The 25,885-nt window shown below is 36.1% G+C and overlaps 1 protein-coding gene, 1 long non-coding RNA gene and 1 pseudogene across 13 annotated transcripts; all 3 read right to left on the reverse strand.

Moving 5' to 3' along the window:
* Positions 1-7,447: 7,447 nt before the first annotated feature.
* LOC121754585 lies at positions 7,448-8,516 on the reverse strand. Its single transcript, XM_042149920.1, has 2 exons — positions 8,500-8,516; positions 7,448-8,332 (listed from the first exon to the last, which is right to left on the reverse strand). The coding sequence occupies exon 2, from the start codon at positions 8,060-8,062 to the stop codon at positions 7,448-7,450; it is 615 nt and encodes a 204-aa protein (XP_042005854.1). The 5' UTR covers positions 8,063-8,332; positions 8,500-8,516.
* A 912-nt stretch (positions 8,517-9,428) lies between these two features.
* On the reverse strand, positions 9,429-14,634 carry LOC121755433. 12 transcript variants are annotated; one of them, XR_006040733.1, is made up of 11 exons: positions 14,314-14,634; positions 14,116-14,232; positions 13,807-13,899; positions 13,639-13,705; positions 13,095-13,247; positions 12,913-13,005; positions 12,574-12,632; positions 11,325-11,396; positions 11,143-11,230; positions 10,155-10,320; positions 9,429-9,581 (listed from the first exon to the last, which is right to left on the reverse strand). It is a non-coding gene; the product is annotated as an uncharacterized LOC121755433 (long non-coding RNA). The 12 variants fall into 12 exon arrangements; XR_006040729.1 differs by adding an exon at positions 12,111-12,155 and having other exon boundaries at positions 9,429-10,320; positions 11,143-11,224; XR_006040726.1 differs by adding an exon at positions 12,111-12,155 and having other exon boundaries at positions 9,429-10,320.
* A 5,287-nt stretch (positions 14,635-19,921) lies between these two features.
* Positions 19,922-21,774, reverse strand: LOC121755427 (annotated as a pseudogene).
* Positions 21,775-25,885: the final 4,111 nt, after the last annotated feature.

Below are 25,885 nucleotides of genomic sequence, written 5' to 3' on the forward strand. Positions count from 1 at the left end.
TTGAATCTACGAGGTAAATTGGCTAATTCCGTAGTAAGCATGTTTTAGGGATTTTATGTGCTAAAGCATGTTTTTAATTCAAGTTATGAGCGTGATACATGTTACAATTACGCAAATAGAATTTGTCTAAATAATCTGCTAAATAGATCAAATTCATATGATCGGTAAATTCATGCAGGTTTCCGCTGCGAACCCCCTTCAATTGGTATCAAAGCCAGTCTTTGGCTCTGATTATTTGGATTTAAATTTCGCGAAATTCATGTATGCATGTGTTATTTGATTGCGAAGCATGTTCTTGGTGTTTTTGTTTAATTTTATGCATGATGAACTCAAGAACTATCGAATCAAAGAACTTGAATTGCACGAACGCACCACGTGCGATCGAGGTAGGGATGTCGAGACAGTGGGAGCCGGGAACCGTGATCACGGGGCGACGCACAGACGATTGGGGGCTCGTGCGTGCCGCCGGCCGAGACCACATGCACCAGACGGAACCCGGGTCGACGTCGACGCGGCGGTGACGGGCGCGAAGTGGTGGTTCGTCCGAGAACCACCGAGACACCGCGAGACACCAGGCCAACCCTAGGCGGAAGGCTTCCCGAGACGAAGCTCTAGTCGTTGACGAGACGTGTGCGCCATAAGGCGCGACGTGTGCCAAGACGAGAGGAGAATCCAGGCTCGGGAGGGACGAGACAGGCGATAGCAACTGGCCGAGAGCAGCGCCGCAGTCGTACGTGCTGCTGGCCAAGAGTCACGGCACCCGACAAGCCACGACACCGAGACGGACTTAGCGGCTGGCCGAGAGCTGAGGCGCCTGTGCGCGTCTCGCTGGCTGAGAGCTGCCGAGACACCAACGAGCCGGTGGTCTAGCCAGGCGGCCGAGAGCATGTGCGCACTCGTGCGCTGCCGGCCAAGACGCTTCATGCGTCGTGATCCGACGACGAATTCGTCGGATCTTCATCGTTCATCATTCGTTCGAACCTCGTACGATGAGATAACGATGAAGGATTATTTTAATGATTATTTAATTATTTTATTAAAAGATATCATTAAAATATTATTATTTAATGGAAATAAAATCTTTTTGGAAGATTTGTCTAGATTTTAGGAATATTTTATTATTATCTATATCTATGAAAATAAATAATATTATTTTATTCATAGATGATATAGATGAGAATAATTTAATAGTTTCTTAATATTTATCTAGATTTAAGGAATATTTTTATTATTTTCTATATCTATGGAAATAAATAATATTATTTTGATTCCTAGATGATATGGATAAGAATAATTTAATAGTTTCCTAATATTTATATATCTAAGATCCTAAAAAGGATAGATATGTATGAATACATTAAATAATGAAATATCTCTTCCTAATCTTGAACATGTTTGAATTTAATTTTTCATGTCTTACTAAGAATTAAATAATTTATTTATTTTAGACAAATCTTATAGTAGACATGAATAAGAATTAAATTCTAGATCAACAATTTCCTAAAGGAAGATAACAACATTAATCTAAAGATTTAATTATCCAGTAGATTAAATACCAACAGAATTTAATTAAGCCTTAAACTGCCTCAAGGCAAGGATATTTAAAGTAAACCATAACCCAAAATATCTAAGCTATAATTACGAACTCAACGTTTGTATATGGTCTCCATCAATTGCTCTGCAATTTATTAAGCCTTTGTCTAATATTATCGCCACCTGATCTGTGGGGACAATAATCCTAAGAAAATAGCAAGTTCATGAGGGCGGACTTCTCAAATATAAATAGTATGAACTAGAATGTGGTTTCCAATATTATCGCCACCAATAATCCTAAGAAACTACGAGATTTAGAAGTTCACACAGAATTTATGAGATAGCTTGATCTTGTTAGCAACACATAAGCATTGTTATGGGAGTGTGTTGTAGAAACGAGACTCTGTAATGCTAAAGAGATGGTCTTGCTTAGGCAACATTTGGCGGCCATGCCACTCTGTGGTCTCTGGACTATTCGTCGGTGTTGTGACCAGTAAAATTGTAAGATTTTAATGCGTATTGACTTCCTCTGGAGGGTACAAAATTTTAATTTTACAGTTGTAAGATTTTGAAAGTTTTATGGTTAATCTAATCAAACTTCTTACATAAGTTTATGACAATAGTAAAATACTCTGTTTTGCAGTGCAAATCAAATCGTCAATATGTCGTTCAATCATCTTTCTGCAATTCTCAAAGAAAATAAACTCGAGGGCCAAAACTACATAGAATGGAAACAAAATTTGCACATCGTTCTCACAGCAGATGAGTACATCTTTGTGCTCACCACCCCGCGACCTCCAGTGCCACCGGCTAACGCTGCGGCTGGAGTCAGAGATGCACACAGACGGTGGCATAAGGCGAATGAGATGGCTAAGTGCTACATGTTGGCTTCTATGTCTTCGGTACTCAAGCATCAGCATTCAGCCATGGAAACAGCCGTCGAGATTAAGCTGAATCTCAAAAATCTTTTTGGTACTCAGAATCGAACGGATAAGTCTCAAGCCTTTCGGAGTATCATGTCGAAGACAATGAAGGAAGGCTCATCTGTGAGGGACCACGTCCTCGAGATGATGGGCCACCACAACCAAATTGAGGTCTTGGGAGGGACGATCAATCCCGAGTCCCAGGTGACTATCATCCTTCAAAGTCTTCCCCCTAGCTTCCAACAGTTCAAGCTCTACTTCGAGATGAACAATAGGAATTACACCTTGGCAGAGCTGTTGACTGAACTTCAGTCGGCAGAGGACCTTATGGTCCAGGCTAAGGCGGCCATGATGATTTCGGCGCCTCGTTCCTCTGGCATAAAGCCTAGCAAAGGAAAAAGGCAGGCACCGAACTCAGGACCGGCCAAGATAGCTAAGGGAAAGAAGAAGAAGAGGGCTAACAAGAAGCCCACGGGGAAGTGTTTCAAGTGTGGAGAGAAGGGGCATTGGAAACCAGACTGTCCTCAATGGGGCAAGGCTACAGGTATGCACCAGGCTCTAGTTGTCGAGTCTTGTTTGACTTCGACATCAATTTGCACTTGGGTTATTGACACAATAGCCACTGATCATATTTGTTTTGATCCTGACTTAATGCATGTGACAAGACGGCTACATGATCGTGAGATCGAAGTCCAGCTGGGCGACGCTACCAAAGTGGCAGCCGTTGCAGTGGGAGACATTTATTTGCGTTTTACTAGTGATAGATTTTTGATTTTGAAGAATGTTTTGTTGATACCTTCTTTTAGAAGAAATTTAATTTCAGTTTCTAAATTGGTTTATGATGGATATTCGATTTCTTTTAATGACAACTGCGTTATTAAGAAAGATGGATCTTATATCTATCGTGGTATCATGGAAAACAATCTGTACATAATCACTTCTACACAGTTTAATAATCGCAAATCAGAACTCAATACAACATCGAAAATTTCAAAGAAACGAAAGAAACCTTCAAGTTCAATGAATGAAACGTACTAATGGCACCTTAGACTTGGTCATGCAAATGAAAGGAGGATTCATTCTCTTATTCAACAAGATCTTATTAAAGGTCTAGAGGAGGAACATTTTCATAAGTGTGAGTCATGCTTAGAAGGCAAGATGACCAAGAGGCCATTTAAGGCTAAGGGCAATAGGGCCAAGGAAGTACTTGAGCTCGTTCATTCCGATGTATGTGGACCAATGTCAACGGAGGCAAGAGGTGGTTTTAGATACTTCATCACATTTATTGATGACTTCTCGAAAATTGGATATGTCTATTTGATACGTCACAAGTCAGAGTCTTTTGACAAGTTTAAAGACTTTAAGACTCTTGTGGAGAAGTATCATGGAAAGAATATCAAAAGCCTACGATCTGATTGTGGAGGCGAATACCTCAGTGCCGAATTTTTGGACTACTTATCGGAGTCGGGTATTGAATCCCAACTGAATGCGCCGGGCACGCCCCAGCAGAACGGCGTGGCTGAAAGAAGGAACAGGACCTTGTTAAATATGGTTCGATCGATGATGAGTTATCTACGTCTGCCTATTTCGTTTTGGGGACATGCCTTGCTTTCTGCAAGTCACATTTTAGACAATTTACCATCAAAATCCGTACCTAAAACTCCATATGGGTTGTGGACTGGGCGTAAGCCCAATCTAGCACATCTCAAGGTTTGGGGTTGCCCGGCTCATGTATTGAAAAAGGATCCAACTAAGCTAGGATCTAGGATGGAGGTATGTTTGTTCATAGGATACCCCAAAGGGACGAAAGGTTATGAATTCTTTAGTCTCCGAGATACAGGAAATGAGAAGGATTCCATATGCTTCGGCAGTTGGAAGTCTCATGTATGCTATGCTTTGTACTAGACCTGATATTTGCTTTGCTGTTGGCCTTATGGCAAGATATCAGTCGAATCCAGGTCAAGGACATTGGACTGTCGTAAAGAACATACTCAAGTACCTTAAACGGACTAAGGACTATGCTCTAGTTTACAATGCAGTCAAGCTATGCCCTTTGGGATATACTAACTCAGACTTTCAAGCTGATCAAGACTCGAGAAAATCTACTTCAGGATATGTGTTCACCTTAGGAGGTGGAGCCGTAATTTGGAAGAGTGTGAAGTAGAAATGCATCGCGGACTCGACCATGGAAGCCGAGTAAGTGGCCGCTTCGGAGGCTGCAAAAGAGGCTGTATGGCTCAAGAACTTCCTTATGGATTTAGGTGTGGTTTCGAATCTGCCCAAGAACATCACCATTTATTGTGACAATTCTGGTGCTGTGGCAAACTCGAAAGAACCAAGAGCTCACAAAGCGAGCAAACACATAGAGCGGAAGTATCATATCATTAGAGATATAGTGCAGAGAGGAGACATAAAAGTGGTCAAGATTGCGTCAGAGAACAACCTGGCAGATCCTTTTACAAAGACTTTGGCGGTGAAACCGTTCGAGTGCCACGTTGAAGGGATGGGAGTTCGACTCATTCAAGACCTCAACTCGCTTTCAGTATAAGTGGGAGAAATTTATACGTGTGCACTACCATTTTGTATACTCGAAAGCTGTTTTGAGTATAAGTGGGAGATTGTTAGGGTTTTGTATACTAGAAATCACCTTTCGAGTGATTGCATACTGTAAAACTCTAATGGTTATTTTTCAATAAATACAACAGATTATTTTTGTCATAATGTTGTTATGTTTTACATTTAATGGTTGTTTATTGCATATTTAAATGTATAAGCAAACGTAACAAAATCTAAGTCTTTGTTTTAGTAGACCGGTTGTGGGCGTCGTCCAATTTAAGGTAACAAGGTCAGTTCTAAACAAAGAAAAATAAGAATTTCACAACCTAGATAGGCTTAGACTACCTATCGCGAAAGGTTGCAATGTCAGTCCGATTATTTCTAAGCCTTATTGAAATAAGATGACGTTGGTGTGGTATTGCACTGAATGGATCTAACAGCAAGACGAGTCTTTATGCTATCTACTGAAAGACGAGGTCTTGATAATTAATTTCTTAATCAATGTACGTTAGCATTGAGCATACGATATTGAGTATCCACTACTTTGACTTACCACATGGGCGGGTTTTTCGTAACCCAACGATCCAGGTATATTGGGTAGTGGTGATCATTATCTAGAGGTGCTAGGATTACTATTATGTTGAAACGTGCGCGAGGAGAGTCTCGTTTGATAACATCCACAAGAGGAGCTCGAAACAAGGTTTTATTATTCGGAACCTAGCTAGTTGGAGTTTAATTACTCTATGAATAATAAATAAGAGTTTCTTGCTAAGTCCACTCTTGGAATTCGAAATATGTTAATTAATTAAGTCTATAGCAGACATTAATTAATTAATTGATGTTTCTATCTTAAGCGTGGGAAATAAATCAAATGCAATTAAAGGAAACCCGGAATACTTGTAATTTCGGATTTTGAAGGCAGTGCAATATTACTTCTGTAGTGGTTGCTCGTAATATTCCAATATAAGCTTATATTAAATTGTGGGTTCAATTTAATTAGTAAAAAGCTAATTGGGTGAGGCTTGTTCCAAATTCTTCCTTAGATCCCTGACTAGGCCCAATGTGTGAATTAATATAAATAGGAGAATAAAGGATACAGAAATCACTTTTTTTAATACACAAAATTTTCGTCCCCCCTCTAGAAAGAGAGAGCTCGAAATTTATGCTTCCTCCGTGAGCATATTCTGTCTTCCATTATTCGAGTCCTAGTACGTTGGTGAGATTTGCCCACACAAATATCAGCGTATAGTCCGGGACACCAGTCAGAAGATTCGAGGTCTTGTATTGAAGATCTTCACGTGGAGACGGAGTAAGCCATCATCGATTCTTAATTAAATCTACGAGGTAAATTGGCTAATTCCGTAGTAAGCATGTTTTAGGGATTTTATGTGCTAAAGCATGTTTTAATTCAAGTTATGAGCACGATACATGTGACAATTACGCGAATAGAATTTGTCTAAATAATCTGCTAAATAGATCAAATTCATATGATCGGTAAATTCATGCACGCTTCCGCTGCCAACCCCCTTCAATACCTTGGTCGTCCATTAAAGGCATTGAATCCAAATTTCTTCCGCTTCTTAGGGTGACTGCTTTGCAATGTTCATTTCCCTTGGGGTTGGGCACTGTATCACTTGGAATGGTGCCGGGAGTTCTTGTATGAGAAGCTGTAGCAAGCTGCCCTATTTGTGTTTCCAAATTCCTCATAGAAGCCTCGAGCTGACCAAACTTCTCAATTGTTCTCTCCTTGTAGAAATCATTCTCTTTTTTACTCTTTGACATGAAAGCGAATATCTGTCCCATCTGATCTTCTAGTGATGGTTTCTTATCAAAACCAGGGGGTTGGGAGTTGTTTCGCCATTGATTCCCACCATTGTTACTTGACCCAGCTTGGTTCCAATTCCCTTGTTGTTGAGGCTTCCAGTTCTGATGATTATTATTGAATTGACCCCCTTGGCTAAAACCTTGGCGGTTATTGTCTATGTCACATCTTCAACTGTTTCTTGGGATTGGATCATTTGACATTGATCTGTGTGATGCCCACCTTGGCACAGTCCACATTTAACCATTGCAACAACTTGAGGTTGTGGGTTCCGCTGCATGGAAGATACTGCTTTAACCACGATGACATTTGAGTGCTAATATTAGCTAGTTGTGCCTCTACCGCTTCAGATTCTACTGAAGCTCCGAAGGTATTTCCTTTCTTCTCAACCCCTCTCCTTGGATTGTACCAGTTTCTTTGATTATCTGCTAGTTTTTGAAATAAGGTCCTCACTTCCTCATGTGTCTTATTATCAAGATCTCCACCAGTACTTGCATTTATAAGTCTCATGCTTTCATTGTTTAAGCCTTGGTAAAATTTGACAAGATCACGGCCAGGAGCAAGACCATGGCTGGGACACTTTCTCAACATCTCAGTAAACCTTTTCCATGCTTTAGCGAAAAGATTCATCATCTTGCTGCCGAAAAGATGTGATGGCATCCCTCAATCTCTCGATCTTCATTGGTGAATTATATTCCAGGAGAAACTTGGATTTCAGATCTTCAAAGGTCGCCACATTGTACCCCGGAAGTGAGTCGTACCACTCTCGTGCTTTGTCTCTCAACGAAAAAGGAAAGAGAGCTCTCTTGATATTATCATGTGGCACATTCGCAGGTCTATGGTTCATGGTCAACTCATAAAATGCATTGAGGTGGCTTATGGGCTCTTCGTCTTCACGACCATGGAACAAGGTGCCACCATTCACCAAGCTGATGTAGTGAGGTGGGATGCTTATGTTGTCCGTAGCATAGGCGAAATTTCCCGGGTGATCAACTCCCGATTTGACAGTATCGCCAAACTTTTCCACAGGAGGAGCATGGTCATTGTTCTCGGCCATCGACTCAGCTTCTGAATCACTGCTACTACTCTCAAAATTTGTTTCAAAAATTGGATTTTCTCTCACAGGACTCTGATTGTCCTGATGTGTATCAATCACAGCTGAATTTTGTCCTCTTCTATGATGTATCAATAACCCAAATCGCGGTGTACCCTTAGATCTGGTTCGCATCCACTGTTTTTTTTTCTATTTTCAATTTTCTAGAACACCTACACAACAGAAAAGAAACCAAGCACAACTCAAATATCCAATTCCACCGAAAGTGAGACTCTCGACAACTTCGGGGTTAGTCTTAGAAAAAGTGTGTGCTTGAATGTGTACTAGCAAACTTAAAAACAAACATAAGGAGTTAGAAAAATATTACTACAAATAAAACACTCCTTCGTCTTCGAGTCTAGACGTGGTAGATGGCTATCACCCGTGAGAACACGAATTAAGTACCTATAAAATAAAATTCAAAAATATTAAATAAAAATAAAAATAAAACAGAAAGTTAAACGACCTATTGCCTTCCCCGGCAACGGCGCCAAAACTTGATGTGTAATTTTAGGTCTTTACAAATCAGAATAGATATGCACTCAATTTCACAAAATTATCCCTAATATTACCACTTCACTGCAAGAGTACAGCTTCGTGTGTAGTAATTTAAGGTGTCGATCCACAGGGAAGGTAAGTTCGTTTAACTACAAATAAATAAAAATAACAGTAAAGATGAATGTTTTTGTTTGAAGTTTGTTTTCTGAAAATAATGAAAAATAAAGTTGAATTCAAATTAACACAAGTGAGACAATTGTTACTCCAAACACTTGTAAACAAGAAACGGATTAATGCTATGCATTCAATTCTATCTCATACGTTCGGGACAATTTAAAATTATTCACCCTGCAAGCACTAAACATGCTACGCATCAACTAGTCAAAGAATAGCTAAACACTTACTCTTTAAACCAAATTCAATAATCCTAATAACCCTACGGAAGCGCGAGATTCAAAGTAAAATTGCAATTAAGATCAAAATCCATTATCAAGTTGTCATCTAAACAATTCCAATTGATAATTCATTACCACCACAATCCATCCCAATTCAAGCTAAAGAGGCATTAAATCAAGACTATAGAATCTATCAATATCTAAAGTGAGAGTTTTTTGGAAACTTTTTATAAATGCCAGTTTAGCCCTTTTTGGCGGGAAACTGGGCATTATAACAATTGTATTTTTATGTTTTTTGTATCAATTTTGTGTTAAATGTCATAAACTCCTGTTGATTAAAATCTTATATCAGTTTTCTTTGTATGTATCGAGAATTGTGTGGGGGTAGGGTGCAGCCTATGTGTTTTATACTTGCATAGGCTTTTGTAAGAAAATACTATTATATTACACAATATATATATATATATATATATATATATATATATTATTCTTCTAGATTATCTTCTCAATCCCTAAAAAAGTATTAATAATATGTTAGTACTCATACTTAAAACCTATAATGTATAGGTTTGAAATTATGGATGAAATTGTACCTATGATATCATAGAGGCGGGGAATAAAATCACAATTTCATTCATGTGAAAAATGAGAATAAAATCATAATTTTAGATCATGAAACATGAGACATACAGAGAGAGAGATAGGCCGCGAGACGCACAAAGACGGAGGGTGACAAACTATTAAATGTACAAAAATATTTCCTGCAAGGCAATAGCAATTATCTATTTCCAATTCAATTTATCCTTGAACAAGGTTAAATAATATGTTAGTTTTAATATTTAAAACCTATATTTAGAATTATCAATGAAGCAGCATCAGAGAAATCCAGACTGAGAGAATATAGTCACAATTTTAGAACATGATAAAAAAGAAAAAGAAAGAGAGAATGAAATTAAAATTTTAGAACATGAAAAATAAGAGAGAGAGAAAGAGACAGAGAGAGTGGGACAGAATATAAATTTATAAATCTGTTGTAAATGAACAGATACCATATTAAATGAAAAACCTATCAAGTAGTATATATATTTTAAAAACTAAGCACTGTATTCGTTTGTGTAAAGAAAATTGGAGACATAATACACCCTATTAAATAAATAGATGATAGGATTTGCAAAGCATTCTAGAATTAATATTTGCAAAGAGTAGTAATTGTATTTGAAATCTGACTCTAATAATCTCTAATACCTCATCAACATTATGCTCATGTAAGTTAGATATGACTATGTTGTCAAATATAGATACAGGACATAGCTCGAAAAGAAAGAATTACATACCTTTTTTTTTTTAATATGGTGATGTCTTGATTCAGTAGAGTAGGAGTAGGAGTAGGAGTAGGAGTAGGTATTGTAGCCGCCCATGCTTGCAATGTTATCTTCTCTCTATAATGATTGCAGAGTGAAGAGAGAGAGGCCGCTTTTCTTTTCCTTCTCTTTCCTTTTTCTGAAGAGTTGAGAGTGAGAGGCGGCTATTATATTTTTAGGGTTAGGTGTTTTTTTTTAACTCAATAAGTCACCTATATATAATAGTACAAGTGAAGTTAATAATTGCTGAAATGAATTGGGCCTTAAATGACCTTATATGGTTGCAAACTTATGAAATTAAATAGGACGAATTTATGAGACATGAATCTGTAATATTTAACTTATATTCATATCAATATTAATATTAATATTAATGTATGAGACATGAATCTATAATATTTAACTTATATTCATATTATTATAATTTTATATTCATATTAATATTAATTAATAATAATACTAATATGAATATAAGTGTAAAAGACTTTGTATTAATACTTGGCATGCAAGTTGTTAAAGTATTTTAAGTCTGAATATTATTATCAGATATTTTTTATAAATAGAAAATAGTTGTTATGTGGAAGGTCTCTCATGATTATGTTTTTTTTGGGAACATGCATAATTTTCCAACAAGCATGTTGAAGAGGTGAGCACTATAAATACCCTTGCCACTCACTCCTTCAGTGACTCACTAAATTCTCTCAACCAAAATCATTCAGCAGAATCATCATCAGAAACAGTTCAGAACCTTTCTTCTTCTTAATTCATCTATTCTCATTTATTGTTTATCTATTCTTCTATGAATCTGCAGTCTTTATTCTTACTGTATTTCTTTCAGTTTATGCTATTTCTGCTTTATCACTATTTTTTCTGTTTTAGTTTCATATTGTCTTAATGTTACTTATGTTTTTATAAGTTTCCATAACTACTTAGCACCACACTATGAAGGTAGTTTTCTAACCTGTATTTGTCATTGCCGTGATGCACCTCATCTGTGAAATCTTAAGTGCCATCTCTCATTCATATTTTGGATCACGAAGTTCCTGCAACTAATGAATGAAATTATTTGTTCCTGTTTCTGAACTTAATACACAGTCGTACTCAATTTAAGTGATCTGTTGATTCTCATAAAAAGGCACGGACCTCATTTTACAATTTCTGTTCAATGATTTGCCTTTTTTGCCACTTCTATTTGTAATCTATTGGGATCATTTACTGCACAAAATAGGTTGTTAGTTTAAATACTGCATACATTCTTTAAAGTTTAAATTAGTCACTGATTTTTGAATATTTCTTTTCAATAGCAGAAAGCATTGTATCTCAAACAATGGCACCATGCATTAGTTGCAGGACAATCTTCTACCTAAAGTTACAACTCTACCATCAAGGTCGGTTGCATCCGTGTTTATGAATACAATTCTGGAGACAATAATGATAGCACTTTGGAAGTAGTATTCCATGATAGGCTGGTATGTTTACCAAAACAGAATACATGAAATATAGAAAGTTTTATATAATATATATGTTTCTATTTACTAATTTTTTGTTTATAGGGCACCAGAATTCAAACTTCTCTTCCAAAGAATGCATGCAAGAAAATTGGTTCACAAATATAGGCTCATATATATTCCAAGCATGCTTCATTGTATTCAACAGCACATGAATCAGGCAAAGTAAATTATTTGTTTTCAGAATTTGCTTATGCTTTCTACAAACAACATGAATCAGGCAAAGTAAATTATATGTTTTCAGAATTTGCTTATGCTTTCTACAAACAGTCATTGACACCACATGAATCATGCAAAGCAAAATATTTGTTTTCAGAATTTGCTTATGCTTTCTACAAACAACCATATTGACACCAAAATGACAACGTTATCACAGTTATTAGCAAAGTGTGGCATACATATTAGGTAATTTAATAGTTACCTTGACTTCACAGCATTAATTTAGTCTTTTTGCACTCAGAAAACACTGCAGAATATGACAGTAAAGTTTATATGTTAATTAAAAAAAATTTTGAACATACAAATTACGGTGTTGATAAAATTCAGATTATAGTATATTTTCTTTTAAAATATCAATTGCAGTTTATTATTTTAATCAATAGTTAAGAATATTATCTATTTTGCGACCAAACCACAAACTTCTAAAGATCGGCCAAGCATGGTCATATATATAGCAAGCTTGCATGAATGCATTTAAAAGCACATGATTCGTGCAAATTTAATTCTTATTTTTCAGAATTTGATGCATGCTTAAAAACAGATACATCCGTATTGACACCAAATCACATTATCACAGATATTAGCAATTACCTTTAATGCACAGCACCAATTTTAGTAATTACATATTAAGTTACTATTCTGAGTGTAAGTAATTACAAAATTACCTTTAATGCACAGCACCAATTTTAGTCGTTTTGTACTCTTAAAACCCCATTCTCTTCCTCTGCAAAATATGAGAGTAAACTTTAATATTAATGGGAATTGATATTGTGGGAATGATTTTGCAAATGAATTTCTCAGATTTATTACTGATGAAGCTCAGATTTACCTAATATATTACATCTATAATTACTATCTATTAGTATCATGCCCGGAGAGCTACTATTTCCATGCCAACTACAAGGCCCAGGTGAATAGATTTCTTTATATAGTCTCAAAACAACAATACAACATCAGTGACACCAAAAGTAAACAATTACTAGAAAACAAACACAGTATCTCACCTCTAAATATATGTTTGAATTGCCATTCATTTCCATGTGTATCCCTAGCAATCAATTCCTGTGTCGGAAGCTCAGAATCTGTTGGCTCGTATTCTGATAGGAGAACAATCATTGTCAGCAAATATAGGAAATTAGCACCGAGTACATTTGTATATAGCTAAAGGAAGCAGATAAATAGTTACCAATGGGGGAAGACACTCATTTGCATGTTTATGAAAGACAGAAAATCCACCATGTGTGCTGGTATCAGAAGCAGTAAAAACTTTGCAGGACGATTGAACTGCAGGTCTAGGAGTCCCATCAATAGGACTATCCGGACTTATTGGCTCGCTTTGCTACAAACAGATTTACCCAGTTACATATTTAAGTTGCAAACCAAAAAGATGCCTGCATGATTTTTGAGCTAGGCACAATGAAAGAACAAACATGATTATTTTTCCAAAATCAAGGAGCAAGCGAAAATCTATTAGGTTTAGTACCCCTAAACCCGACAAAGCCATGAACATTCCCATATGTATTCCTAAAGTGAAGAAATTGTACCTTTTTCCTAATGCACGGCTCACTATTTTCTTTAATTTTATTCTTTTTAAGCTACATATTATTTGATTATCTGATTCTGGATTTAAATTTTTGTCCTGAAGCATTGAAGAAGTTAATGAAATCTTTAATACTTAAGAGTTGTGCATCAGAACAGTTAACTCTTTCAAGTTCAGATACAAAATATACCTTACAATCGTGTTACTGTTGTCCTCAGCATCTCTAGCTGTTCCTTTCAAACTTTTTCGTACATGTTCTGTTCGGCCATTTGAAATTATCATTAGAAGTAATATAAATATATAGACATTATAGGCATAAAATTGTGTTTCAATAATTTCAGTTTTGTAAGTATAGTACTTATACGCTTATCAGATGAACTTCTTGGCATGCTTCTTTCTCTCGCCCATTTAAGCTTTGACTTTGATTTTGAACTGTTAATCATGGCATTTCCTGGTGAAAACGAAGTACTATCAAGTCAGATTAGGAAGAATGCTATATGTTAATATTTTTGCACATCTGTTCAATAGCAGTTGATTAAGTTCTCTAATTTTGCCACTAGATAGTCACAGATTCGTTTTTTTCCATCTTTGCAGCGATTAAATTGAATATTTAAACATGCAGAGAAAACAACAACAGAGTACATGTCTGCGGTGAAGATATCTTGACCTTTTACATTTAGAAATTTGAATAGCTGCATGACTCCCTTCGATTTCTCAACCGTGTTCTCAATGTTTTGGGGCATTTGCCAAAAATCTGACGAGGAATAGAATTTTTGCCTCAGATCTGTTAGGGGGTTTTGACCAATTTTTGAGAATCCTGTAGAAAAAATAATTTCTCTAGAGTTTTGAAAGGGATTCCGATTACCTTTTCGTTGTTGAAGGTCGTCGCTTATTGCGCGTTCCCACCGTAAGCTCCACTGACGTTGCATCTGCGCTTTCCGGAGAAATGGTGGAGGGAACGTCCACACCGGCGGCGGATTCGTGAGGGCGGATCAGATAGATCTGAAGAGCCTCGACGATCAGATCCACCGGCATCTCATCCACGCAGGGAGAGATGACGAGGCTGAACAAGAAATGAGAAATGGGCAGCGGCGACGTCTGGAATACGGCGGCGGCATCCCTGCTTGGAGGTGGCCACCGTAAATGAAGAAAGATAGAGATGGTTAGAGATTGAGCAGCAATAACCGAGAAGTCACCCACTACTTTTTATTTTTTCTTATTTCTAATTCTAAAATGGACTTTTAAATTTTATTTCTTTACTTTTATTATTCCATACTAAATCAAGTAAAAATTCGTTGATTATTTCTTGATTTTTTTCTAAATTTAGTTCCATAATTTAATATTCCTTCTATCCCATAATAGGAGTGGCATTTTGTGTGAACACGAGTTTTAAGAATTGTAAAAAATAGTGAGTTCAAAAAGTAAGTGGAATATGAGACGCACTTTTTATATTAGTTTTGTAATAAAATGTGATCAGGAGTGAGTTAGTGGAATGTGAGACCTACTTATAATTTTGATGAAAGTGAATTTATTCGTTCAAATAATATTTTTTTTGTATTTAGAAATACATTTTCCTTTATTTGTATATCTTATTCTATTTAATTTACGCATGTCCTTTTTTGTTATTATTTTTTATTTTATTTTACTACACCTATAATTGATAGTATTAAAATTGTACTATAATCAAATAGTATGCTAAGTATGAAATGTATTATTACAGTGTGTTGAGAGAACTACAAATGAATTTTTTTACATTCTCGAAGAAGAATATGTGTTTTTGAGAGCCTTTCTATTTTCTTCGGGTTCACTATTGAATAGATCTTGTGATTGCATGAATAGAGCTTGAGTGGTGTTGGTGGTGCCGTTTGTGGAGGATTTACTTTATTTAGAAACTTACTGAATTTTCTGGTTTGCTTATCCTAGAAGATAATCTATTATGGCGATTTTCGATAGTAAAATAACTAGATTGAACTTGATAGTCTTGGTGGTGTTGATTTTTTTGATGTATTTTGTGGATTGAAATTTTTGTTCTTTGAATTATCAATTGGTATGTGATTGGTAGAGGGCAGTGATTATGTTTTAGGTTTTCAGCTTTGATTTGTTTGACTTTTTTTGTATAATGTAATTTTTTAAATGTTTGTGTGAGGTAAATTCACAACTCATACAAAATGTTTCATCTTTATTCTTTCTCCACTCAACTCACAAAATAAAAATGTTTATAATCTCTTTCCATAATGCTTTATTTGAAAATCTTATGGCCCGTGCATAGCACGGGTGGTAAACTAGTTATCACTAAAGATGCACCTAAAGTAATAAATTCATTCAATTAAATAAGTAGTAATAATGAACATGAGATAAAAACGAGCATAGAATAAATCACGAAATCAAAATATCATACTACGTGTTTGGAGTAACACAAGATTTTTAGCCTAACATAATTAAACCAAGAACAATGATAAATGGAGATAAAACCCTAGAAACCAAGGAGTAAATTTAGAGTAGATGATGGCTGGAATTTTCTCCTCTCCTTTTGTCTTTCTCACGCTCAAAATTCCTCCAGAGCTTCTGCCGTCGTTTTTCTCCTTTCTCTAAAGTGGTGTCTGCTCTTTTTTTTCTCTCCAAAAATCTGCTCCCCTCCAAACAGTGGCGTGTGCTGCCCCTTTTTATATGTTTTGGTTTCCTCCTCCAAGTAGGTCACGCCTCCTTTCCTTAAAAGTCTCAACTACTTTATTTTTTAATTATTTGCTAGGCTCACGTGTATAATTGCTGACCAAAATAAATAAAACTCAAATTACTCTTTGTACAATATGTATATCTCCAACTTACATGTACACATATCAATTAATAAATAATAATTAAACTTTAATGATTAATTGATATATGATTTAATATAAAAATTATGAGAAATCTTGTAGTAGAATTAGCATTATTTGATTTACATCAACAGTGTATCGAACTATATATACGGAAAAGGAATATGAACACTTACAAAGTTCTTGCAAGCATCACATTTGGGGTGGTGCAAGTCCTTATAGCATGATTTATGGAAGGGATAATTTTTTTAGATGGAAAACTGAAACAGAATTTGAGATAAGTCAGTTCATAAAGTTATGTAACTAGGTAACACTACCTCCGTCCCTAAACAATCTTTTTTTTGTCATTTTGGTATGTATCCAATTCTATTTATTGAGTCATAAACACTACATATCACTGTCAATATATCGATTTATTTTCCATTTCTACCACATGGCCCGTTACTTTCTCTACTCATAATACATTTATAAATTATTACTAAGGTGGGGCATTTTCCCTACTCACAGTGATACACCAACCAGTTTTAATTAAAACACATAGCGCACCCATTAGGCCTGTTGTTTGGGGATGGAGGGAGTATCAAAGAGATATAGGGAATATAAACGAGGCACCTAGAAAGTCAGGAAATGAAACTACTCCGTAAAATATTCTAAGAACAGTTTAGCACCTCATAATCAGAAATTGCTTGATTGCAAGCATGACAACGGAAACATTTAGGATACCAAAAAGCTCCCATGCAACTCAATTATCTTCCGAAGCCAATTTCAGTATTGCAACCAGCGCAGATTCTACACAAGATGAATAAGCCGGTCCATGAGAGTTAAATAAAGTATTCTTTGTCAAAAGAATAGCCAGCTCATACAATGAATATATTGAAAACTAAGTCATAACAAGCATGTTTCGAGCAAGTTCGTGACAATAGAATCTTGCTTTTGTATGCAAAAGCTCTACAATCCACTTTTTATCCAATTCAGTATTATTCGAGCAGTTTCGCACTATTAAAATCAGTATTATTATTACATTATGTTTGCTGGTGCATTTATAAGATGTTATATAAACATTTAAATGCATAAGAAGTAAACAAAGCCTAAGTCTTTACTTAGTAGACCGGTTGTGGGCGGCGTCCACTTTAAAGTAACATGGTCAGTTCTATGCAATGCTTTGCAAAAGAGAAAGAAGAATTTCACAACTTAGATAAGCTTTGGCTACCTATCGTGAAAGGTTGCAACGTAAGTCCGTATATTTCTAAGTCTTACTGAAATAAGATGACGTTGGTGTGGTATAGCACTGAACGGATCTAACAGCAAGACATGTCTTTATGCTATTTACTGGAAGACTAGGTCTTGATAAACAACTATTTCTTAATCAACATACGTTAGCATTGAGCATACGATATTAATTATGCACTACTTTAACTTATCAAATGGTGCGGGTTTTTCGCAACTCAATAATCTTGATATATTGGGTAGTGGTGATTAATATCTGCGGTGCTAGGATTGCTGTTATGTTGAATCGATCGCCTGGTGAGTCTGGCTTGATAATGTCCTCAAGAGGGGCTCGAACAAGTTTTTATTATTCGGAAACTGGCCTGTTGGAATTTAATTATTCCATGATTAATAAATAAGTGTTTCTTGCAAAGTGCACTCTTGGAATTAATTAGATGTTAATTAATTAAGTCCATAGCAGATTTTAATTAGTTAATGGACATTTATATCTTAAGCGTGGGAAATAAATAATAAACATAACGGAAACCCGAATTACTTATAATTTCGGATTTGGATGGGAAGATCAATATTACCTCTGTAGTGGCTGCTCGTAATATTCCAATATAAGCTTGTATTAAATTAAGGGTTCAATTTAATTAGTAAAAAGCTAATTGAGGTGGACCCATATCCAAAACTTTCCATAGATCCCTGACTGGGCCCAATATGAACTTAATATAAATAGGAGAATTAATGAGACAGAAAATACAATTTTGTTTAATTAGAATTTTCGTCCCTCACTCTGTAAAGAAAAAGGCGATTTTTTTCACCTCTCCTCCATGACGAATTTCTGTCTTCTTTATTCGAGTCATAGTATTTTGGTAAGATCAGCCCACCCTGATATCAAGATACAGTTCGGGAACCAGTCATGAGATCCGTGGTCTAGTATTGAAGACCATCACGTTGAGAAGGCACGAGCAATCGTCGATTCTTTGGAGAATCAAATCGGTAACTCTAAACCGTAGTATTCATGTTTTAGGATTTATATTTTTCTGAGCAAGAATTATTTGCGTTCTAGCATGCAATTATTTGTTTAACTTGTGAATTGATTAATCGCATAATTGGCCAAATAGATCCTTATCTGATTTATTTGTTTTGTACAAGTCTTTCGTTGTGCAAGGGGCACCAAACTCCAGCAAAAAGTCCTAGCTCTCTTTGAGACACTATATAGAGAGACTCATAAAAATGTACGAGGCACAGTAGCTTGCATATGTTACTATCAAATAGTACTAATCCCTCCGTCCGCGATTACCCTTCTCATTTTGCCATTTGGTGTTTTTTTTTTAAAGGAGATTTTGCCATTTGGTGTTGTATGTTATAACTTGAATCTTTTCACTTTTAATATATATGGTAAGGTAGACATCACGTTCCATTAACTCATTTCACTCACATTTTATTATAAAACTAATTTGTAAAAGTTAGATCCACATTCAACTAACATTTTTGGCCCAAATTCCTTCACATTTTTTAAAACTCGAGCCACCAAAGAGTAGAATGTGTAATCGCTGAGGGGGTAATAATGTAATATCAAACGATGTTGATGTTATCGTAGAGATTCAGAAGGATTGCAACCTCAAAAAGTATTCATGAAGTTTGATTACTGAATATAGTGTTAGGATTGATACACTGAAAATCATATTTCAAGCATGTTGCACGGATAGAATTGAGTATACAATATATATTCTACAAATATATATTGTATGCAAGATGGCACATTTGGGTAGTGGCACGAGATTTTAGGAGAAGTTATTTTGTGCGTTAATTGGAGTGAGAAAATAATATATTTATATTAATGTGAGAGATAGCTTTTTTCTAGAAAAGGAAATGAGATATCTCTTATGGGACAAACTAAAAAGAAAAATGTGACATCTATTATGGGACGGAGTGAACTACAACAGAAGATGTAATAAGTTTCTTGAGCAATGGATCAGCTATTAATAATGTAAACACAATTGAGTAAGAAGCAGTTAGAACTCAGTAATCAACTCACACCAGCTTAACTTCATTCGTCAATGGATCCACAGCTGAGAGAGCAGAAAACAGAAAATCTAACTCTGTTTTAGCTAAGCTCGGACCAAATGTCTGCCATATCCAATTATTCTTTACATGCTACATGTTTCTTCAAGTTTAGTAACAGCTTTACATGTATGAATAGTAACTGGCAAAACTTATAGTAACTGGCTAAGATTTGGGTAACCTGAAACGGGACTTCGTTGATAAGTTAGTAGGCATGTACTGCAGCAAGAGAAATGTTTAGTGAATGTTTACCTTTTAGAAGGAGCCACACATACATCATTTCGTGAGCCAGGATCGTAATTTACATCCGGCCACAGGTTAATTATTGTGAGGATCCAAAGGCAGAAGATTAGATGTACCTCATATAGCATATATGTGACGCTACCTAGGCAGACCATATAGAATGAGGATCGTTGTTACTTCACATTTTCGAATGAGCCTGTAAGGCTTAGGAGACATGTCTCTGTTATCTGATATCATCCTATTTTAGGTCGCCTCAGTATCTGGGAATTGAAGGGTTGAAAGTTAAGAAAGAAAATATTCTAAAAACGTTATTTAGCTGATTTTTACTTCACATTGAATATTTGTCTGTACTGTGCTAACAGTTTGCTCTTCTGATAGAAAAAGGCCTCTAGTCTCCGGTGTGTGGTAATGACCCTGGCAACTGAACAAATAATCAGCCACTTTGCCACTTTAGTAAAACTATGATGCTTTAACAGAATAGACTGTACAATTTTCTCTCCTTCCATGGCTTCATGTAGTGCTTGTCTCTCGACCAAGAGTAATGGAACTTGCTGCTCTACCTTCATCAGTAAACTTTCGTAAAATTCTTGAATTTCAAGGTAAAGCGATTGACACTCGTGTGTATCCATTATTGATGAGTCTAGACACTCGAGACACAGCTTCCTCCCATCATCAAGAATTAGATATATAGCATCTACTGGCTGCACTACCGGACAACCATTAAACAGGTTAAAAATATTAAGACATACTCCCCCTTTGTCCCAACTTAGTTGGAGATTGTTTTTAGCATGACGAATATTAAGAAATTGTGTTAAATGAAATAAATAAAGATAAATAAAATCAAAGAGAGAATAAAGTATGAGAGATATGAAAGTATAATATGAGCTAGAAAGTAATAGTGATTATATGTTCTGTGCCAGAAAGGGAAATGCTCAACTAAGTTGGGATAACCTGAAAAGGAATATGAGTCAACTAAGTTGGTACGGAGGTAGTACTATGTATTCTCGGTTCATGAAGATCTCATGTTTGTAGCTCTTTCTTTCAGTTTCACTTCCAATTTAGAATGAAAATCTAATTTGTACTGCTCACCTCCATTCTTTCACAGCTACAACAACGGGGTGTTTCATCATGTTCGTGTGAAGGGCAGTACTTCTGCTTCCAGAAAGGATGAGCTCTGTACTCAATGAGTCCGACTGCATTCGTGGGAATCTACACGGATGGAAAAGGAATATAACCTAGTCTAAAACTAATCACAAAATAGTAGTCCCTCCCTCCATCTATAGCAGATGCGTTTCTTTTTGGCCCGAGATTTAAGAAATTGTGTTAAAAGTGAATTGAATGGATGGATGATAAAGTAAGAAAGGAAAAATGTAGAGAGATGAAGAAAAAGAATAAAGTACGAGGGAGTAAAGTATGAGAGAAGAAAAGTGGGTGCTTTTTGCCATAATAGAAAATGACTCAGCTATAGTGGGACAACTAAAAAGGAATACGACTCAGCTACAGAGGGACGGAGGAAGTAAATGAATAAGCTTAATGTAAAAGAAAATGTATGTAATATGTACTATACATGAAGAACACTTACAAAGTTCTTGCAAACAACACATTTGGGGTGGTGCAAGTCCTTATAGCAAGATTTATGGAAGGGACGATTATCATTGACGGAAAACTGAAACAGAATCCGAGAATAAGTCAGTTCATAAGATTATTGATCCAATTAAGTTATGTAACAAGTTTGAATCCCCACTCACAATATTACACTAACAAGTTTTAATTGAAACACATACCGCACCCTATTAGGCCTATCCTACTGTTTGAGGACGGAGAGAGTATCAAAGTGACATAGGGAGTATAAACGAGGCACCTAGAAAGTCAGAGTGACTCATAACAGTTTAGCACCTTTTTATCAGAAATTGCAAGGTCGCAAGCATGACAACAAAAACATTCGGGATGCCAGACAGCTTCCATGCAACGAAAGTATCTTCCATGGCCAATTTTGCTATTGCAACCAGCACAGATTCTACACAAGACAAATTAGCCATGTTCATCAGAGTTCCACAATAAAAATCCTATTTTTTTTATTATAAATAGGTCTCACATTCCACAACTTATTTCATTCACACTGGATTTAGATGCGTTCTTGTTTGAATCGCCTCTCTCTCTCTATATATATATATAAAAGTGCGACACATGTGATCAATTGCTAACTAATTACCAATCCAAAATTGAGAGCAATTCTTAACCATTAGATTAGAAGATCTAGTGGATAAAATAGTGTCAAGTGTATTATATTTTAAATTTAAATAATTATTAATTAAATTTAAAGGGTATTAATGTCAATTCTTATATATAGTAATTATAACTAACTACTCTCTCTCAAAATAATCTCAAAACTTTAAATTTACGTAACTCTCTCGATTTAAATAATTTTTTGCAAAAAAGATATCAAATTAAAGATAATTTTATAAGGATTCTAACGAGATCTCAATTGCATATGTTCCGACGACGTTCGAATGATGAAATTTGATAATTTTTATTTCAGTTTTTGTATATGTTAATAAGCAGATTTTATCAATAAATGCATCAAACAATCTCAATATATGCATGTACAATCTCAATAAAAATGTGTTGATATTTTTTGGTACTTTGCAACAATTGAAATTACGTAACTAAGCTAACATAAATGCATCGAAGTGATCAACACACGATTTTCATGAATGAATAGCTACTTCCCTTTGCCTCCTATTTAAATTTGCACACTCTTGCCGAGTCAGCTCAATCCCGCTAGCTCATATTAGACGGTTACACTCACTCGTCGGCGTGGCTTATTCCTATCCACCTCAGCTTGCTCGTTGCTTTTATGATGAAGTAATCTGGGCTTCCATTTTGTTTGTCGTTTATTTCCCGCGCTTAAGATAGAAATGTCTGTTATTTAATTAGTGTCTGCTATAAACTTAATTAATTAACATCTTTTAATTCCAAGATTGGACTTAACAAGAAACACTTATTTATTAATCATGGAATAATTAAATTCCAATTGGCCAGTTTCCGAATAATAAAAACTTGTTCGAGCCCCTCTTGAGGACAATTATCAAGCCAGGCTCACCAAGCGCGTGATTCAACATAATAACAATCCTAACACCTCTAGATATTAATCACCACTACCCAATATATCAGGTTTATTGGATTGCGAAAAACCCGCACCATTTGATAAGTCAAAGTAATGCATAATCAATAACGTATGCTCAATGCTAACGTATGTTGATTAAGAAATAGTTGTTTATCAAGACCTAGTCTTTCAGTAGATAGCATGAAGACATGTCTTACTGTTAGATCCGTTCAGTATTATATCACACCAATGTCAACTTATTTCAGTAAGGCTTAGAAATATCGGACTAACATTGCAACCTTTCACGATAGGTAGCCAAAGCCTATCTAGGTTGTGATATTCTTGTTTTTCTTTGTTCAGAACTGACCGTGTTACCTTAAAGTGGACGACGCCCACAACCGGTCTACTAAAACAAACAAAGACTTAGACTTTGTTTGCTTCTACTACATTTAAATGTTTGTAAAACATCTTATAAATGCATAAGCAAACACAATGTAATAATATTAGTGATTCTATTCGTGCGAAACTGCTCGAATAATACTGAATCGGGTTAAAAGTGGATTGTAGAGTTTTTCGTATAAAAGCAAGATTCTATTCGTGCTCGAAACATGCTTTTCAGTATACCAAACCTAACAGAGCCTCCACCACCGCCTCCTGATTGGCCGTAACAATCCGAAAGTGGACGAATTGTGGGACAATGCAGTAGCCGACGGCGGAGAAGCTTTTGGTGGATGCATAATAAAAAGTAATGTTGAGATCTTCGTAATAAATACGATCAGTATTTATATTCACGAATTTTATATCTATGACAATGGTGGTGTTTGGATTCGAGGAGTTACTGGACTTTTCTTGAATGTGTATTTGTTCTATGTAGAATTGAGGTGGCAAAAATAGGCAGTAGAGTAATGCGCCGAATGCTGCAGAAATAAGAAGGGCAACTGTGACCCCTTTTAAGCAAATCTTGGTTATGTCTATATACATCGAACTTTTTTTTAGGCTGATATGATTCTCGTTCCTTCATCACCCGCCAACTTGTGTGAAAAACTAGACTCCCAATATCGATATTGTAGACAAAGTTAGAGTCGGATGTGATGAAGAGATATTTGAGGAATATAATGTGATTGAAAACTCAAACAATATAAGTATAAAATATCAAAGTAAATATATGATTACAAGTTATGAAAATTTATTGGCACAATAAATCATATTCTGATTTGGATAGTATAAAATCGAGTTATGTATACTAACTGGAATTCTTAACAAAGATTGAATAAATTCTGAGAGTTTATTAATCACATTCGGAATACTCTAATACATGTGAGATCAGTATTATTTTTTTTTATTGCATTGTATAATTTGTTACTAAATTTTCAAGATATATGGAAAATAAATGTGGAAATCAAATCTTGTACTATATCGAATAGTATTCCAAAATTTTATATTTAATTTTATCAATTAAGTAAACATATAGCTAATTTAAAATAAAAATAATAATTTAATTAATTTAAAGAATTACATATTTTCATACCCTAGTGAAATAATTTAATACCCTATTAAATGTAGCAACTTTGGGGGCTAGCCTTTATAATTAATAGTGTCATTTCTCTGTCCACCGGAATCCGAATTATTAGGCCAATATGATACTCCACTTCTCAATCATTGACTTGCAATAAAAAATGCGTTTAGATATGAAAAACATAAATACCCGAAATAATAAATATGAATATTGCACACAAAGTTATACCTGCACACTCTACCAATATGGATGTGTTGAAGGATAATAAATTAAGAGAATAATCAATTTACTACCATCTCATAACTTAAAAAAGGGAGAATGATTGTATTATGGCTATAATTAGGCATGCACAAACCGGCCCGGCCCGCCGGTTAACCGCCGGTTCGGGCCCGCCGGTTCATGAACCGGAACCGGGCCCGGAACCGGCGGTTTGAACCGGCAGGCGGGTTGAAGGGTCGGAAGGGCCGGTTCAAGTTCGGCAATATATTGAACCGTGAACCGGCGGTTCGGCGGTTCGAACCGTCGGTTCAAAGGGTCGAACAGTGTTTCGTAGGTTAGGGGTTCGTAGGGTTCGCGTAGGGGTTTAGGATAGCCGTTGGAACCGGCGGTTTGCGGGGTAAACCGCCGGGTTGAGGGGTAAACCGGCGGTTTGTCGGGGTAAACCGGCGGTTCGGGAGCCGGTTTCCGACTGTTCCGGCAACTTTTCAGAGGCTAGGTCGTAGGGTCAGTGTTTAGGCCTGCAAAACCGGTCATAAACCGCCGGTTTTCGGTCAGAAACCGGCGGTTTTCTGACTCAAACCGTGGACGGCCCGCCGGTTTAGGGTTGAACCGCCGGTTTCGGCGGTAAACCGGCGGTTCACGGCAGATTTCAAAATTTCAAACTTTTTTTTTTCATCCAATTTTACTCTTATATATACCCCACTTCTCCTTCATTATTCCTTGCCCCATTCCTTGAACTTTCGGAATTTCATTCTCAATCTCCATTTCTCTATTCTCTCCTCATTCTCTCTAATTGCGCAAGTTTAATTCTACACTTTCTACTCACTACTATATTTGTTGTGCTCATAATTTACCACTTCTTTTATACTTCATACATATATCATTCCAAGTCCATATTACTTTTCATTTATCAATATATTCAATATGTCTTCTTCTCGTGGTGGATCGGGACGTGGTGATCGGGGCAAGGGAATAGCCCAAGATCAAAGCACTACGCGTCCCTCAAAATCTCGACGACCTAGTCGTCGAGATGTTATGGACGAGGTTTCCCGATTGGCAGCCGAACGCATGCAAGTAAGTAATGAAAATTTTGTTTTCCAATTCACATGCACAAAATTTCATTAATTTTTTTTTGCGTTCATACTTTTAACTTCTACGTACATAATATTTATAGATGGAAGAAGATCATAGGACCGCCATGCTACTTGCTGAAATGCAACAAGGTGGGGGTAGGGGAGGTCGTTCCCAACAAGATGAGGAG

This window comes from Salvia splendens, chromosome 11, assembly GCF_004379255.2.
Source record: "Salvia splendens isolate huo1 chromosome 11, SspV2, whole genome shotgun sequence".
Taxonomy (NCBI): domain Eukaryota; kingdom Viridiplantae; phylum Streptophyta; class Magnoliopsida; order Lamiales; family Lamiaceae; genus Salvia; species Salvia splendens.

What these genes read in the sequence shown, in the direction of transcription:
- LOC121754585 (XM_042149920.1), bottom strand. Translation starts at nt 8,062, where the DNA reads ATGCGAACCAGATCTAAGGGTACACCGCGATTTGGGTTATTGATACAT.